At 37.8% G+C, this 17,788-nt stretch overlaps 1 protein-coding gene across 5 annotated transcripts in view; it reads right to left on the reverse strand.

The window, feature by feature from the left end:
- The window catches only part of CHIC2 (cysteine rich hydrophobic domain 2), a 56,471-nt gene that overhangs the window by 11,430 nt on the left and 27,253 nt on the right, over nt 1-17,788 (reverse strand). For 3 of the 5 annotated variants that reach the window (XM_036334086.1, XM_036334095.1, XM_036334121.1), the window contains exons 2-3: nt 13,000-13,054; nt 12,696-12,851 (exon numbers count right to left, since the gene is read on the reverse strand). In XM_036334086.1, coding sequence (XP_036189979.1) covers nt 12,696-12,851; nt 13,000-13,054 — 211 coding nt within the window. Of the gene's footprint in view, nt 1-12,695; nt 12,852-12,999; nt 13,055-15,419; nt 15,543-17,788 lie in introns of those variants that run through there. The other 2 variants (XM_036334104.1, XM_036334112.1) reach the window with 2 other exon arrangements.

Here is a 17,788-nt window from a genome sequence, read left to right on the forward strand (position 1 = left end):
TAGACAAAGAGCATATAGGTATAACCCACAGACAGACACAGACAGCAGTGTGGTGATGGCCTGAGGGAAGGGGAGGCAGGGGCAGGGAGAGGGTGGGCAAAGGGCAGGAAAATGGGGACATCTGTAATAGTGTCAAGAATAAAAATAAAGTTTAAAAAAGGCTTCTTTTAAAATTTCTATGTAAACATTACTTTTGAATATATATTTTTTATTGATTTCAGAGAGGAAAGGAGAGGGAGAGATAAAAACATCAATGATGAAAGAGAATCATTGAATGGCTGCCTCCTGCACCATCCCCAGTAGGGGATTGAGCCCCCAACCTGGGTATCTGCCCTGACCAGGAATCAAACGGTGATCTCCTAGTTCATAGGTCAATGCTCAATCAGAGCCACACCCACCAGGCTATACCTAACTTTTAAATAACCTAGATACACTATAACATCCACCAAAGTATGATTAGAACAACCCTCTTAGTACTGTTTGTTAAAATAGTTTTAGATGAATATTAATTAAAAACCTGCAAACCTTTTGCATATAAAAAATCCTCTGAGCAGTGATTTATAGGAACTACTCTTAAAGACAAAGGTATACTTAAATACAATTTCATAAAGAGTTTATGACCTAGGCTAGTAGCTCTTAACTTTTCTAGGTTACTGTGAGTACTTTACAAATGACAAAAGGCACATACACACAAATATAAAATGTTGCACACAATTTTAAGGGGGTTAGCCACTCACCTCTGACAAAAATTTCAGAAAATACTGTTAACATCCCAAAAAACTAAAACTGACTTTCTATTGACAGCAGAAAATTAGAAAAACTGTACATAAAACTGACTTTCTATTGACAGCAGAAAATTAGAAAAACTGTACATAAGACAAATAAATGAATTTTAGATAACACAAAAAATATTACTATCAGGGATTTTGAAAAACTACATGATTACACAAGGAAGAATCACTTGATCAGGATCAACAAGTGGGGGAGGAGGGGATTATCTACCAACTGATTATAATGGACAACTGGAGAAACAAAAATGGGTAAGGAATAGTATCCGTTGGTCTTCACTTTTGGTTTGACTCCATGCTAGGTAGGTGTCTTTCCTTTGTTACCTTATTTAATCTTCACAACAAGCCTATTAAGGCAGCTTGTATTACTTTCTTTTTACATATGAAAATTACAGTTTAGAGGGGTAAGAAACTTAAAGCTAAACTACGAAATAGTGGAACTAAGATTTAAAACCAGGATTGTATGGCCTTCAGCATCATGCTCATTTTATTATACTATAGAGCCAAGAATTTGTACAGAATCTGTAACTTTTTGATTGATTACTGGCCATTTTCTTTCTTTGCTGATTCTAAAGGTGGGAAGAAAAGGTATATCAATATAGTCTGAACAGGTTGTGTAGGCTGGCTCAATGGATTAGAAATTAGTTGTGCCCTAAAATGCAGAGCAATTTTCTCTAGAGACATTACCGAGTTCTGGGGCAGCATAGAAGGGTGGGGGACAAAGCCTGAAAGGCAGAGAAAAATTAGTCACAGTCTACCACTGCTTAGGAAACAAAACTCTGCTTAGGGGGGGTCAGGGGTAGGGGGAGAGGATCGGCATCAAACAAATGACCGGTCTCCCTGCTCAAGAAACTTGAACCTGCATGGAATGAAAGGCTAAAATGCCAAACTCAAAACATGCTAAGGATACAAGTTTTAGGATAGAGGTGAACTGAATATTATTAAAACTTGCAACCCAGCTCAATCTTTTATTACACCAAAGTGACCATTTCCCTCACACTATCTCCCTAATACAGAAAAGATGAGCGAATTGATTGTCAAGTTAACTATGATACAGAATAATGAAAGTGTGGCTGCATTCCCCCTAAGATCAGGAGCCAGACAAGGATATCTGTTCTTACAACTGCTAATCAATGTTTTCTGGAGAGTCTAGTCCAGTGATGGCGAACCTATGACACGCGTGTCAGAGGTGACACGCAAACTCATTTTTTGGTTGATTTTTCTTTGTTAAATGGCATTTAAATATATAAAATAAATATCACAAAATTTAAGTCTTTGTTTTACTATGGTTGCAAATATCAAAAAATTTCTATATGTGGCACGGCCCCAGAGTTCAGTTAGGGTTTTTCAAAATGCTGACACGCCGAGCTCAAAAGGTTCGCCATCACTAGTCAGTGTAGTAAAACACAAAAACTCTACAGAAAGCACCCAGATTAGAATGAAAGAATAATGTCTTCATTGCAGATGATATGACTGTCTAAGAAGAATTTCAGGAGTCTACAAAAAGGTTAATGAAACTAATAATTTAAATTTAGCAAATTATACCCTAACAAGGAAAAATAATTGAAAAATTTTAAACATATACCACTTAAAATAAACATAATACTTATAGATAAGTCTGAAAATATATATCCAAGACATGTACACTAAAACTACATAGCATTGTTCAGAAAAATATTCAAAGACTTAAGAAAACAAGATACTGTTTCATGGGTCAGAAGATTAAGTATTTTTAAGATGCCAATTTCCCCAAATTGATCCATAAATTCAATGTAATCCAAAGTAAAATTCCAATAGGATTTTTTGGTAGAAATTCACTAATTCTAAAATTCATATGAAATACAAACAATCTAGAAAAGAAAAACAATTTTGAAAAAAAAGTAGTACAAAGTTTAAGAACTAGCACCACCCAATTTTAAAACATAATTATAAAGCTACAATACTCAAGACAGTGTGGTTATTAGCATCAAGATACACATAAAGATCAATGGAACAGAACAGAGCCAAGAAATAGACACATACATATACTGAAAACTGATTTCCAACAAAGGTCCAAAGGCAATACAGTGAAGAAAGAATAGTCTTTAAAACAAATGTTATTGAAGCAACTGGGTGTCTATATGCAAAATAAAAAGAACTTCAATCCATACACTGCACCATATAAAAAAATTATCTCAAATGAATCATAGATTTAAACGTAAAACTTAAACCTATAAAAGTCCTAGATAAAACATTGAAAAAAAATCTTTGTACATAGACTTAGGGAGACATACTAGGTATTACACCAACAGCATAATCCAAAAAGAATGAATTGGATTTTATTAAAATTAAAAACTTCTGCTCTTGAAAAGACTGTCAGAGGATGAAAAGACAGACCACTGGTTGGAAAAATCTTTGCAAAATATAAACTTGCAACCAGAATACATAAAGAATTCTCAAAACTTGACTATGAAAAAACAACTCAATAAAATAAAATAAAAACACGGGCAAAAGTTAGAAGACACTTCACCAAAGAAGATACACAAGTGCCAAATAAGCATGAAAAGATGCTCAATATCACTAATCATTAGGAAAATGCAAATTAAAGCCATAATGATAATATTAGAATCATTGAAGTAAAAATATTAACTAAATATTGACAAGGATGTAGCAGAACAAACTATCATGCACTGCTGGTGGTAGTGTAAAATAATACCATCATTTTTGAAAAGTTAAACAGATATATATCATATAGTCAAGCCACTCCATTCTTAGAAATTTTTACTCAAGAGAAAAGAGGATATATGTCTACAGCAAAACTCAAAAAGAATATTCATAGCAGCTTTCTTGATATAAATCAAAAGAGGAAATAACACAAATGTCCTTCAAATGTGGTACAGCTATGCAACAGAGTATTTATTCAACATTTAAAGGGAATGAACTATTAATCCAACAATATGGATGAACCTTGCAATAATTATGAGTAAAAGAAGACAGAAAAGAATACATACTGTATGATTCCATTTACACGGAATTCTAGAAAATGCAAACTAACCTAAAGTGTCAGAAAGCATATCAGCATTTGCCTAAAAGAAACAAGGAGATTACAAAAAGAAACAAGGAAATTTTTAAATGTTTAACAGGTTCACTGACTTGATGTATACATGTATGTATGTATGTGCTAACATGTGACCAAACTTACCAATGATATACTTTAAATATGTGCAGTTTACTGTATACCAACTACACCTCAATAAAGGTACTAAAAATATATATAAAAAATGTAATGGCGTTATCATCAAGATATATTGTATTTGAAGACATAAAACAAAACTTAACACATAAAAAGTGTGTTAAGGCATACCTCTCCATTTACTTACATCTTCTATTTTTTTTATCATCTTGTAGTTTTTGCATACCATACAGATCATGCACATATTGTGTTAATTTTATATGCACGTATTCCTTTGTGTTTGGTGCTATTGTTAATGCTATTTAAAAATTTTTTAATTTCCGCCAAAACCGGTTTGGCTCAGTGGATAGAGCGTCGGCCTGCGGACTGAGGGGTCCCAGGTTCGATTCCGGTCAAGGGCATGTACCTGGGCTGCGGGCACGTCCCCAGTGGGAGATGTGCAGGAGGCAGCTGATCGATGTTTCTCTCCCATCGATGTTTCTAGCTCTCTATCTCTCTCCCTTCCTCTCTGTAAAAAATCAATAAAATATATTTAAAAAAAAAAAATTTTTAATTTCCAGTTGTTCAAACTCGCATTTTTAAATCCCAGGAATGGTTTTTCTGTAGATTTTTATGGGATTTTCTACAGAGATAACCATGTTGTCGGAAAACAGTGACAGTTTTATTTCTTGGTTTGTAATCTGCATACCTTTTATTTCTTTTATCCGCTTTTCACTGGGTAGGATTTCCAGTAAATGTTGAATAGGGATGATATGAGTGGATTATTTGCTTTAGTCCTGATTGTCTCTATTGTTTCCTGTTTTCTTAATTTTTTTTATACAATACAAAAACATTTTTAAATCATATAGTTGAGGGGTCTTAGTATTTTAATGACTACATATATATATACACTGAGTGGCCAGATTATTATGACCATCTGACATTTGTAGGCAAATTAGCTATAATTTCATGCTGAAGTTGCTAGAGGCCAGACCATTATAAATAGGGAAGCAGGTTATTTATCACAGAAGTGATTTTTTTCTGAAGATATGGGTAAACAATGCGATTTAACAGCCTTTGAACGTGGGATATATTTGAACGTGAGTGGCCAGATTATTATGACCACCCCATCAATACTTCGTTGGGCCACCTTTTGCCTTTAATACTGCAGCGATTCTTCTTGGCATTGACTCCACGAGATGCTGAAAGGTGATGTGAGGAATCTGACACCATGCCTGATGAACAGGACTGTCCAGTTCTATGAGATTTGATGGTTGTGGAACCAGCTGCCTGATGGCTCTTTTAACTTCATCCCACAAATGCTCAATTGGATTGAGATCCAATGATTGTGGGGGCCACCTAAGCAAGATAAAGTCTCCCTCATGTTCTTGAAACCACTCCTGCACAACACGAGCACATTGGCACGGCCCATTGTCTTGTTGGAAGAAGCCATCTCCGACACACGAAGATGGAGGCATAGGTAAACACCGGAGATTGCTGCCTCGCACAACCACTTCAAAAATACAAAAAACGGAACGCACATCACCCAGAACCACAGGAAGGCTGGCTGAGGGGAAATTCTACAACTAGAAGGAAAGAGAAAAGCATACCGAGACTCAGAGGAGGTGCAGTGCGGAAGTAAAATACTAAGGTGTGGAGGTGTGTGCGGAGCGGGCTGGCGGCTGAGGGCGCGGTTGTCGTTTTCAATCGGGAGGGAGTCTCAGGCTCTGAGCTCCAGTTCCGGGAGAGTCTCTGGGGACCCAGACTCAAACGGGAGAAGCGGGACTGTCTGGCATCGGTCAGAACTCGAGAGCAGCTTTCTCTCCGAGGTTTGCAACGGTTGCTGGGACACTGAGAGGCAGAGCCTCTGGGGAAGGGACTGAGAGCAGCCATAACTGCTCGCTCCGCCCACCCTGTTGATCCCCTGGGACCCGCCCTGCCCAACCCTTGCACAGAGGCATTTGCGGGATAGCCTCAGTCAAAGGCTAGATTAGCACCTCCCTAGAGGACAGAAGTTCTCCCACTGCAGACACAGCTGATTCTCACAGCCAGTTGGCCTGGAGGTCAAATCCCCCCCAGTAATACCTACAACAATCAAGGCTTAACTACAACAAGACTGCGAACAAAGACCACAAGGGGGTGCACCAAGAAAGCATAAAAAATGCATAGACAAAGAAACAGGACACAAATGACAGAAATGGAGGATATAGAGTTCAAAACCACACTTTTAAGGTCTCTCAAGAACTGTCTAGAAGCCGCCGATAAATTTAGTAAGGCCCTTGAAAAGACTGGTGAGACCACCGATAAATATAGTGAGATCCTCAAGAAATCTAATGAGACCCTGGGTGTTGTGATAAAGAACCAACTAGCATACACTGACTGAAATAAAGAATATTATACAGACTCCCAACAGCAGACCAGAGGATCGCAAGAATCAAGTCAAAGATTTGAAATGCGAAGAAGCAAAAAACACCCAACCGGAAAAGCAAAATGAAAAAAGAATCCAAAAATACAAAGATAGTCTAAGGAGCCTCTGGGACAGCTTCAAGTGTACCAACATCAGAATTATAGGGGTGCCAGAAGATGAGAGAGAGCAAGATATTGAAAACCTATTTGAAGAAATAATGACAGAAAACTTCCTCTACCTGGTGAAAGAAATAGACTTACAGGTCCAGGAAGCGCAGAGAACCCCAAACAAAAGTAATCCAAAGAGGACCACACCAAGACACATCATAATTAAAATGCCAAGAGCAAAAGACAAATAGAAAATCTTAAAAGCAGCAAGAGAAAGAAACTCAGTTACCTACAAGGGAATACCCATACGACTGTCAGCTGATTTCTCAACAGAAACTTTGCAGCCAGAAGGGAGTGGCAAGAAATATTCAAAGTGATGAATGCCAAGAACCTACAACCAAGATTACTTTAACCAGCAAAGCTATCATTCAGAATTGAAGGTCAGATAAAGAGCTTCACAGATAAGGAAAAGCTAAAGGAGTTCATCACCACCAAACCAGTATTATATGAAATGCTGAAAGGTACCCGTTAAGAAGAGGAGGAAGAAGAAAAAGGTAAAGATACAAATTATGAACAACAAATACGCATCTATCAAGTGAATCTAAGAATCAAGTGAATAAATAATCTGATGAACAGAATGAACTGGTGATTATAACAGAATCAGGGACATAGAAAGGGAATGGACTGACTATTCTTGGGGGGGAAAGGGGTGTGGGAGATGCGGGAAGAGACTGGACAAAAATCGTGCACCTATGGGTGAGGACAGTGGGTGGGGAGTGAGGGCGGAGGGTGGGGTGGGAACTGGGAGGAGGGGAGTTATGGGGGGGGGGAAAAAGAGGAACAAATATAATAATCTGAACAATAAAGATTTAATTTAAAAAAAAAAAAAAAGAAGCCATCTCCATTGGAATACGCCATCAACATGATAGGATGAACCTGATCAGCAATGATACTTAGGTATGTTGTGCTATTCAGACGTTGTTCCACATGAATTAAAGGGCCCAAATCATGCCAGGAAAACATGCCCCAAACCATAATACTGCCCCCACCAGCTTGAAGGGTTGTACTCATGCATGTGGGGTGCATGCTTTCATGCTGTTTCCACCAAATTCTTACTCTGCCATCTGCATGATGCAACTGCAAACGTGATTCATCAGACCACATGACTTTTTTCCAATGCTCGACTGTCCAATCCTTGTGTTCCTGTGCGAATTGGAGGCGTTTTATCTTGGTAACTGCAGACAGCAAAGGTGTTTGAACAGGCCTTTGGCTTCCATATCCCATACGATGCAGTGTATGGCTAATTTGCCTACAAACATCAGGTGGTCATAATAATCTCGCCACTCACATTCAAATATATCCCACGTTCAAAGGCTGTTAAATCGCACTGTTTACCCATATCTTCAGAAAAAAATCACTTCTTCTGTCGTGGTAAACAACCTGCTTCCCTATTGATAATGGTCTGGCCTCTAGCAACTTCAGTGCAAAATGATAGCTAATTTGCCTACAAATGTCAGGTGGTCATAATAATCTGGCCACACCGTGTGTGTGTGTGTGTGTGTGTGTGTGTGTGTGTGTGTCCTATATGATAAAAGAGGAACATGTAAATTGACCGTCCCTCCAATACACTCACCAGCCAATCAGGAGTGCGTATGCAAATTAACCCAACAAAGATGGCAGGTTAATTTGCATGCACAGGAGCTGGGTGGAGAGCAGAGTGGGAGAGCTGGCAGCTTGGGGAGACGTGGCTCCCTGGGACACTCCCCCTAAGCTGCTGGGTGGAGAGCAGAGCAGAGAGCTGGCGGAGAGTGGAGCAACTTGGGGAACTTGGCTCCCCAAGACGCCAGACCGAGAGTAGAGAGGGAGAGCTAGCGGCTTGGAGGACTTGGCAGAGTGGGAGGCCGTGGGACGAAGACAGAGCAGGAAGGGAAAACCAAGAGCGCAGAGAGCACCAGGAATGCTGGGAATCGTAGTTCTGGTGGCAGACAGCTCTCCTAGACACTAGAGCAAAGTGAGCCTGGAGCAAGTTACTGTTGCGGTGAGGGATGGAGGGAAAGCAAAGGTGAGAGACATAAGTAAAATCAGGGTGTCTAGGAATAATTAAAGTAAAGTTATCCTAAACATTCCAGGAAATCTCCACCAATGAATCAAAGAAGAAAAAAAAATGCCTCTATTATTCTGTGAGCAACAAACCAAACTGAGTTGAGGTCTCAGACAATTCGTTCATATGATTGCAAAGACAGAAAGAAACTCCCAGATTGGAGAGGGTGCAGGTCGGGCTGAGAGACTCCCACACCCCCAGTGCATGAATGTCATGCACCGGGCCTCTAATACACACACACACACACACACACACACACACACACACACACACACAGAAGGCTACTATGCTAAGTGTCTGACTGTCCAACCAGTCGCTATAACGCGCACTGACATCCAGGGGGCAGACACTCAACAGAGGAGCTGTTGTGACTCGCACTGGCCATTTACAGAGAAACGGCACCACGGACCTAGTGCCGACAAAGCAACATTCGGCTTCTCCTAAGTGGGACACAGATCCCATCACCACCCTGGAGCAACACCCCACCAAATCATAGCCGATGCTGTCGAGACCCCATGGCACAAAATGCAGCCCACAGCCCAGCCCAGCCCAGCCCAGCACAGCCCAGAAATGGTGGCTGTGGGCAACGGGTAATGACATCACATAGCAACGCCCATCTTCCTCTCCCTAGCAACTAGCCTCCTTGGAGTTTCTTCAGCCTAGGAACACAACTTGCTTTATAGCCAGGTTGAAACATTTTACACTTTAACCAAATGTCTGTGAAGCCTTTTCCCGTGCCTCATCTCATTTGATTGTCACAGAAGTCCTGGAGTAGGTAGATAGGAGACTTGGTGAAATCCTATTTTCATTAGCCGGAAAACGGAGATTTAGAAAGCTTAGAAATTTGACCCGGCTAAAAAGAAGTAAGAAATGGTGGACCTTGAAAATGACTTCAGGTTTTCTCATTGCACAAAATATAGTCAAACACTGCTGCAGTTAAATATTTTACCCTTTGTTCTCCCTGTGTGCTCTATAATAATAATCTGCCTTGTGTTTATATTTATTGCTGTGTTGCTGACAATTACCTGAAAGAGAAGTTGGGGTGCTTCACTGGGCTGGAAAAAGTTTAGCTAAATCAGAAAGCAGGTCTAAATAAGCAAGTATATCTATATATATAAATCTCTCGCTAGTGCCAATCGCACACGTGTGTTTTGATCTGTCATTGTCGATCGTGAATTTGGTTGACACTTCTATTATAAAGAAAGGGTGAATAGCAATATTAAAATATTTCTTCTAATTAATTTCCTTTCATTGTGCATGAATCCGTGCACCAGGCCACTAGTATGTTTTATAATTGGCTCTCTTTAGAATCCTATGTATTTTATACATTTAAAATACATTAAATCTTGTAAGGTACCAATAAAACATTATTCTAAGAAATTGTTCATAGGCTTCCGCAGACTACCATAGGTGTCCATGACAAATAAAAGATTAAAAATCCCACCCTAGCCATTTTACTCAGTGTTTAGAGCAGCCGTGGGCAAGCTACGGCCCACGGGCCCGTTTGAAATGAATAAAACTGAAAAAAAAAAAAGACTGTACCCTTTTATGTAATGATGTTTACTTTGAATTTATATTAGTTCACACAAACACTCCATCCATGCTTTTGTTCCGGCCCTCCGGTCCAGTTTAAGAACCCATTATGGCCCTCGAGTCAAAAAGTTTGCCCACCCCTGGTTTAGAGCATTGGCGCTCTAACTGAAGGATCACAGGTTCAATTCTGGTCAAAACATGTACCTTCGTTGCAGGCTCGATCCCTGACCCCAGTCAGGGTGTGTGAGGGAGACAACCAATCGATATGTCTCTCTCACATCGATGGTTCTCTCTCTGTCTCTTCCTGTCCCTTTCATTTTCTCTTAAAATATCCTTGGATGAGGATTAACAGGAAAAAGAAAAAAAGGTTAAAAATCCATGCTGTAAATTACCCTGCTCCTATCTTACAAAGCACCCCTTTTTCAGGGTCTCTAATACCCTTCATACATGCATGAAGTGTCACCCTCTCCATGATTATATAGTTGACACCCAGAACAGAGAAATGAATAGCTTTTTTTAAGCAATAATCATAATTATTTATGTTTACTAGATAGTAGAGTCCATATAAAATTAAATGTATCAAATAAAAATTCCATCTAACCACCTATATAGAGAGACCTTAAGTCAAATACTACAATGTCAAATGAAATATACTTTCTGAAACTACAATGGGAAAAGCCTGAAAATATCAATCTACCTTATTCCCAAATAAAAAAAAAGTTTAATGAAAACATCTGAAAAATGATCTTAAGTTGCTAAAAACGTGGAGAATATGAAGTTTACTTTTTGTTTTCTCAATCCTATACTGTGCACACATTACAGTATCTTGTTTACTCATTTAAAATGTGAAAAACAGAGGATATCAAATGATGAGTGGATAAAAAAAACTGTGGAACATTTACACAAGGTAATGCCACTCAGCTGTAAAAAGGAAGGAAATCTTACCTTTTGTGACAGCATGAATGGACCTGGGAAGTATTATGCTAATTGAAATAAGCCAGTCAACGAAAGACAAATACCATATTTCACTTACATGTGGAATCTAATGAACAAAATAAACTAACAAACAAAATAGAAACAGACTCAGATACAGAGAACAGATTGACAGTTGTCAGAGGGGAGGGGGTTGGGGGACCGAGTGAAAAAAGTTAAAAGATTAAACCAAAAAACGAACAACAAAAAAATCAACTCATAGACACAAACAGTAAGGTGATTACCAGAGGGAAAAGGAGACTTCAGGGGGATGTAGAAGAGGATAAGGGGGGGGGGGGGGGGGGGAGAATAAATGGTAATGGAAGAAAATTTGACTTTGGATGGTGAACACACAATATACAGATGATGCACTATAGAATTGTACACTTGAAACTTATATAATTTTATTAACCAATATCACCCCAATCAATCCAATAAAAACTTTCAAAAAGTAAAAAAACAAACGAACAAAAAAGAGAATTTCAAATGAATCCTTGGGTTAAATGACAGAAAAGTATAAACCAAGTGATATACAGTAGTCATTTAGACAACAGAAACACCCAAACAGTTGGAAGTGAGAGGATCTAAACTACAAGAGCTACAAATTCAACTACAAATCCAGTAACAACCAAAAATTTAAAAAGTTTAAAAATCAAAAAATTCTACAGTCTGAAGATGATCTGGTGAAAATAGAAATTATCTCCTTCCTATCAATAAGAAGCACTAGTTTAAAAATATTTTCAGTAGAAATATACCTTATTTTATAACGAAAATCAAGGGACAAACAGAATTTGCTTTTCTATATTCCTATCATTTGAAGACAAAATGAAATGTAGCCACACAATTATAGTCATTCAATTTCAACTTAACAGTATTTCATTTTTATACATATAATTACCATAATTTTTAAAAACTTTAACAAAAATGTAATACATTCAATCGATACCAGTTTTTTATGTCGCTACCAACATCTTGAAAATTTTACTATAAGCACTCAAATTACAACACTTTAGATCATATTTTCTGATTACAAAATCATTATGTACTCATCACAGGAAACTTGTAAAATACAAAATAAAGAAAACAGAATTCCCCATAATCTTACCAATTATAAATAAGCATTGTAATAATTTTATTTCTTTTATGGGAAGTATCTTATATATTAATAATAATGCTACTAATCAATATTAGACCCTTACTTTGAGCTACTTAGCTAAGAGCTTTAAAAATACTATTTTATTTTATCCTTACAACAACACTGTTTCAGGTGAATATTTCCATTTTACAGATATGTCAACAAGAATTTAAAGAGGTTAGGAAATATGCCTAAGGTCACAAAAATAAGTGGTACAGCTGAATCCAGCATTTTAAATTATTATCCTATGCCACCATCAATATATACATACATAGAATGCTGTATTCTACCTACTCTAAAGCAATTTTAGATGGCTATTTAATATAAACAGCATGTGAGCATACCATAATTTAATTAATCACTCCTCTACTGGATCAGATTATTTTTATATAGTATTCAGGATAGGATGACTCATTCAATACAAAAAAAAATAAAAACAGATAAATGCAAGACTTGCTTGTCTACTTCTAAATTTATATTAAAATATATAATTCAACTTACTCTTTTACTGAGACAAATAACTGGCCACATACTGCAACCTAATGTGCAGCAGCAACAAAGGCAGCCACAAAGTAGCCAACGTACATTAACAGGAAGGTTCTTCTTAAGACAACTGTTAACTCTGTTGATGCTGGCTTTAAATTCTTCAGGAGCTACCTAAAAAAAAATTAAGAAATAACAACACTGCAATATTAATGTCAATAAACATATGCATCATTAGTATAAATCTTTTTCCTAATTTGTTAGGAAAAGACTTCAATTTTGAGGTGTATAAATAGTATCTAAATAATTAACAGGCACTCACTTTTCCAGTTAATGAAGAAGGGAATTCTGATTCAAATTTGTTGCTCAGTCCAAATCTATTTTAAAAAGGAGAAAAATGTTATTGCATGTCACTGCTGCACAAAATAGACCATTTAACTTAATCAAGGGTCAAGTAAATAGCAGCCATTAACCGGATAATGAATATACAGAATTACCACGGAAGATTGAGACACAAAAACATTCTAATCAGCAAGATATGAAATGTAACAAGCAATTTAAGCAGCTGAATCAAAACTTTTGTATAATAAGAGGCTGAGAATAACTTGTTTGGGGTTATCTTTGCGAAACAAATATTATATAATGAAAAACAACACAATGTTTAAATGTTCAAATTTGTCAAAATTATGAAGGTTCTTCCAACTAAGAAACGAAGCTAAAATCTCTATTAATTACTCTTTAGGTCAAGAGTATTTGTTAACACTCAATATTAGCAGTAACATGTCTAAAAATGCAAACTGATTAATTAACACTTTCTGAGATCTACACTATTACAGCCAGAGAATGCAAAAACACCTGAAACAATGTGGTAGCTGGCCTGGCTATTTAAACTTTCAAATTTTAAGATATTTGCTATCTATACTCCCAAAGAAATGAAACCCAAGTAGTGCATTTTAATATCCTTAAGTGTTTAAATGTCTGAAAAGATCATGAGAATTGATTGAGCACATGACTACTTCACATAAGTTATTAGGTAAGAATAAAATAAATACTAAGACACATTGGCAATAGCAGATCACCCTGGAAATAAATATTGAGATTCTTCAATATGATAACTTTTGTTGGACCCTAGAGCCAAAATTCTTTTAGTTTGAGAGATAATTGACACATAATGTATTAAAGTGTACAACACAAGGGTTTGATACATGTGCATATTATTAAATGATTGCCAAATGGATTTAGTTAATATCACCTCACATAGTTACAAAAAATTTTTTCCTATGATGAGAACCCTTAAAATTCACTGTCTTAACAATCCTTAAATAGACAATACTGTACACTGGGTAGCTGGCACTGGTAAAAGGGATCCCCTGAGATTCTGTATTAAACAGCTGGCTAGATTAGGAATTTCTTATTCAACCATCTAGTAGAGCTGGACAGGGAAATCAGATGAATAAGGCAGGTTGTGTGAAGGCAATAAGAAATGATGGGGCCTAGCTGCCGGGAGGGGAGGGGAAAGGAGAGGAAGGGAAGGGAAGAGAGACCAGATCCAGCTGATTACTGTCAATCTAGAAGGCAGACCCACTTTTGACAGACTGTATGATTTTCTTTTTCCAAGAGGAGTTGGAAATCCAGATTCCTATGCACTTTCCCATCTCTAAAACACTGTGCAAGTCAAATAAAAAACTTCTGTGGGTCAGGTTGTGGTTTGCATCATGTCTAGACTTCCCTACCTGTGAACAGTGGGTTCTGAGACCGTTTCTTTTATCATCTTAAGTACTTTCATATACTATTTAATAGCAGCATTGAAATAACATTAATCTATCTTTAAAAATAATGGATACTATTTACAAAAGAGATTATATTACCTAGGTCCAAGCCCAAGTTCTTTTCACACTAAACATAAACTGGCAACCATTACTGTTTAATGTAATTGTGGCACTAATGCCATTCTCTTTCTAAGATTGGACGATTGAGCTAAACCTATTTTCTGTCTATGTAGGGGCCTCAGAGCAATGTGGTTCTACTGGAAAAAGCCTCCAGATAACCCTCTTCCAATCTTAAAGATCCTCCCAGGAAGAAGAGGTGTGAAGAGCTTGCTGATAGTTCTCAGTGAGGTCTCTACGATAATGTAATTCCTTTTCATCTATTTCCTTTAAGGAAACATTCAACAAATGTTTGCATATTCAAGCTTCTTAATATAAACTTCCTTCTCTTACATAATCTCCCTCGGTCTGGAGGTTTTCTCCTTCAATCAATAGTTTCCATTTCAACCAGGTTTATTATTGCAATTAATTAACCATCTCCTTCCAACTGGTCTTTGACATTTTCTATAAAAGCAATAACCAGATACCTCCAAGTCTCCCAAAGAAAAAGGTCCTCCTTACAGTCCCAGCGATTAAATATTTAAAGCAGAGAATACTTATAATTTGCTAGTTAATATGCTAAGTTGAAGACAGCAGTCCAGTATGAGTTTCAACCCTAATTTCCTTTCTTTCCAGAGCCTACTTCCTCATTGGGTGAGTGGCTGAATGTTGATGCTTTGCTCAGGGAGCACTATGAGCTAACTGCCCTGCTGTTCCTGCAAGCAGAGCTTTAAGGCAGGCTAGTAGTTAGTTATTTTTCCAAATTAAGAACTGGTAATTTCAAGAATTCTATTGGCACTCAGTTCCCTTTCTCACACATTTTGTTAAGTTGTATCTTAAGAACAGATAGTAATTCTTCCTCTTCCTTCATTCTCACCCCCAAAGTAATGTCCCAGGAAAGATGAAAAGTAACATGATTCACACTAGAAGAGAGTGTTCAGCTTTTCCAGCAACCATTAATTCAGTTTGGTGCTGATAATTTTCCATTCTCCCTTGCTTGTGTTTTTACCAGCTAAACAAGAATACCTGAAAGAAGGGTCAAGAAAATGCTGCTGTTAGGATACAAAATCAACGCCAAGAAATCTATGACATTTCTATACACCAATAGTGAATTTACAGAAAGAGAGACTAAAAAAGCAATCCCATTTACCATCACACCAAAAAAATTAAGATACCTAGGAATAACCCTAACTAAAGAGGTAAAGGACCTCTATTCAGAAAACTACAGGACGTTGAAAAAAGAGATAGAGGAAGACATAAACAGATGGGAGAACATACCATGTTCATTGATTGGTAGAAGCAACATCATTAAAATGTCCATACTACCCAAAGCAATCTATAAATTCAACGCACTTCCCATTAAAATACCAACAGCATATTTCACAGACCTAGAACGAACTCTCCAAAAATTCATCTGGGATGAAAAAAAAAAAAAAAAAAAAGACCCTGAATAGCTGCAGCGATCCTGAGAAAGAAGAACAAAGTAGGTGGGATCTCAGTAACTGATCAAGCTGTATTACAAAGCCACTGTTCTCAAAACTGCCTGGTACTGGCACAAGAACAGACATATAGATCAATGGAATAGAATAGAGAGCCCAGAAATTGACCCGAACCAATATGCTCAATTAATATTTGACAAAGGAGGCAAGAACATACAATGGAATCAAGATAGTCTCTTCAAGAAATGGTGTTGGGAAAATTGGACAGATACATGCAAAAAAAATGAAACTAGACCACCAACTTACACCATACACAAAAAAAAACTCAAAATGGATGAAGGACTTAAATGTAAGATGGGAAACCATAAAAATACTAGAGGAATCCAAAGGCAACAAAATCTCAGACATATGCCGAAGCAATTTCTTCACCGATACAGCTCCTAGGGCATTGGAAACTAAAGAGAAAATAAACAAATGGGACTACATCAAAATAAAATGCTTCTGCACAGCAAAAGAAACCATCAACAAAACAACAAGAAAGCCCACTGCATGGGAGAACATATTTGCCAATGTTATCACCGATAAGTGTTTAATCTCCAACATTTATAGGGAACTCTTACAACTTAACAAAAGGAAGATAAAAAATCCAATAAAAAAAATGGGCAAAGGACCTAAATAGACACTTTTCAAAAGAGGACATTCAGAAAGCCAAGAGACATATGAAAACATGCTCAAAGTCACTAATCATCCGAGAAATGCAAATCAAAACAACAATGAGGTATCATCTCACACCTGTCAGAATGGCTACATCAACAAATCAACAAACAACAAGTGCTGAAGAGGATGCGGAGAAAACAGAACACTCCTGCACTGCTGGTGGGAATGCAGACTGGTGCAGCCACTATGGAAACAGTATGGAGTTTCCTCAAAAAGTTAAAAATGGAACTCCCATTTGACCCAGTGATCCCACTTCTAGGAATCTATCCCAAGAAACCAGAAACACCAATCAGAAAGGATATATGCATCCCTATGTTCATAGCAGCACAATTTACCATAGCAAAGATCTGGAAACAGCCTAAGTGCCCATCAGCAGATGAATGGATTAGAAAACTATGGTACATCTACACAATGGAATACTATGCTGCTGTAAAAAGGAAGGAATTCTTACCATTTGCAACAGCATGGATGGAACTGGAGAGCATTATGCTAAGTGAAATAAGCCAGTCAATGAAGGAAAAATACCACATGATCTCACTCATTTATGGGTAATAAGAACCATTATAAACTGATGAACAAAAATAGATACAGAAGCAGAGCAGCCTCAAACAGGCTGTCAAACTACCGTCAGAAGGCTGGGGAGGGTTGGGGGGCGGTAGGGGAGGTGGTAAGAGATCAACCAAAGGACTTGTATGCATGCATATAAGCATAACCAATGGACATAAGACACTGGGGGGTAGGGGAGGCCGGGGGATTGTCAAGGGGGTGGTGGGGAAAGGAGACATGTGTAATACTCTTTGTAATACTTTAAGCCAGGGGTCCTCAAACGTTTTAAATAGGGGGCAGTTCACTGTCCCTCAGACCATTGGAGGGCCGGACTATAGTTTAAAAAAAACTATGAACAGCCGAAACCAGTTTGGCTCAGTGGATGGAGCATCGGCCTGCGGACTGAAGGGTCCCGGGTTCGATTCCGGTCACGGGCATGTACCTGGGTTGCGGGCACATCCCCAGTGGGGGGTGTGTGGGAGGCAGCTGATCGATGTTTCTCTCTCATTGATGTTTCTGACTCTCTATCTCTCTCCCTTCCTCT

This window comes from Myotis myotis, unplaced genomic scaffold (genome assembly GCF_014108235.1).
Source record: "Myotis myotis isolate mMyoMyo1 unplaced genomic scaffold, mMyoMyo1.p scaffold_m19_p_1, whole genome shotgun sequence".
NCBI classification, from domain to species: Eukaryota; Metazoa; Chordata; class Mammalia; order Chiroptera; family Vespertilionidae; genus Myotis; species Myotis myotis.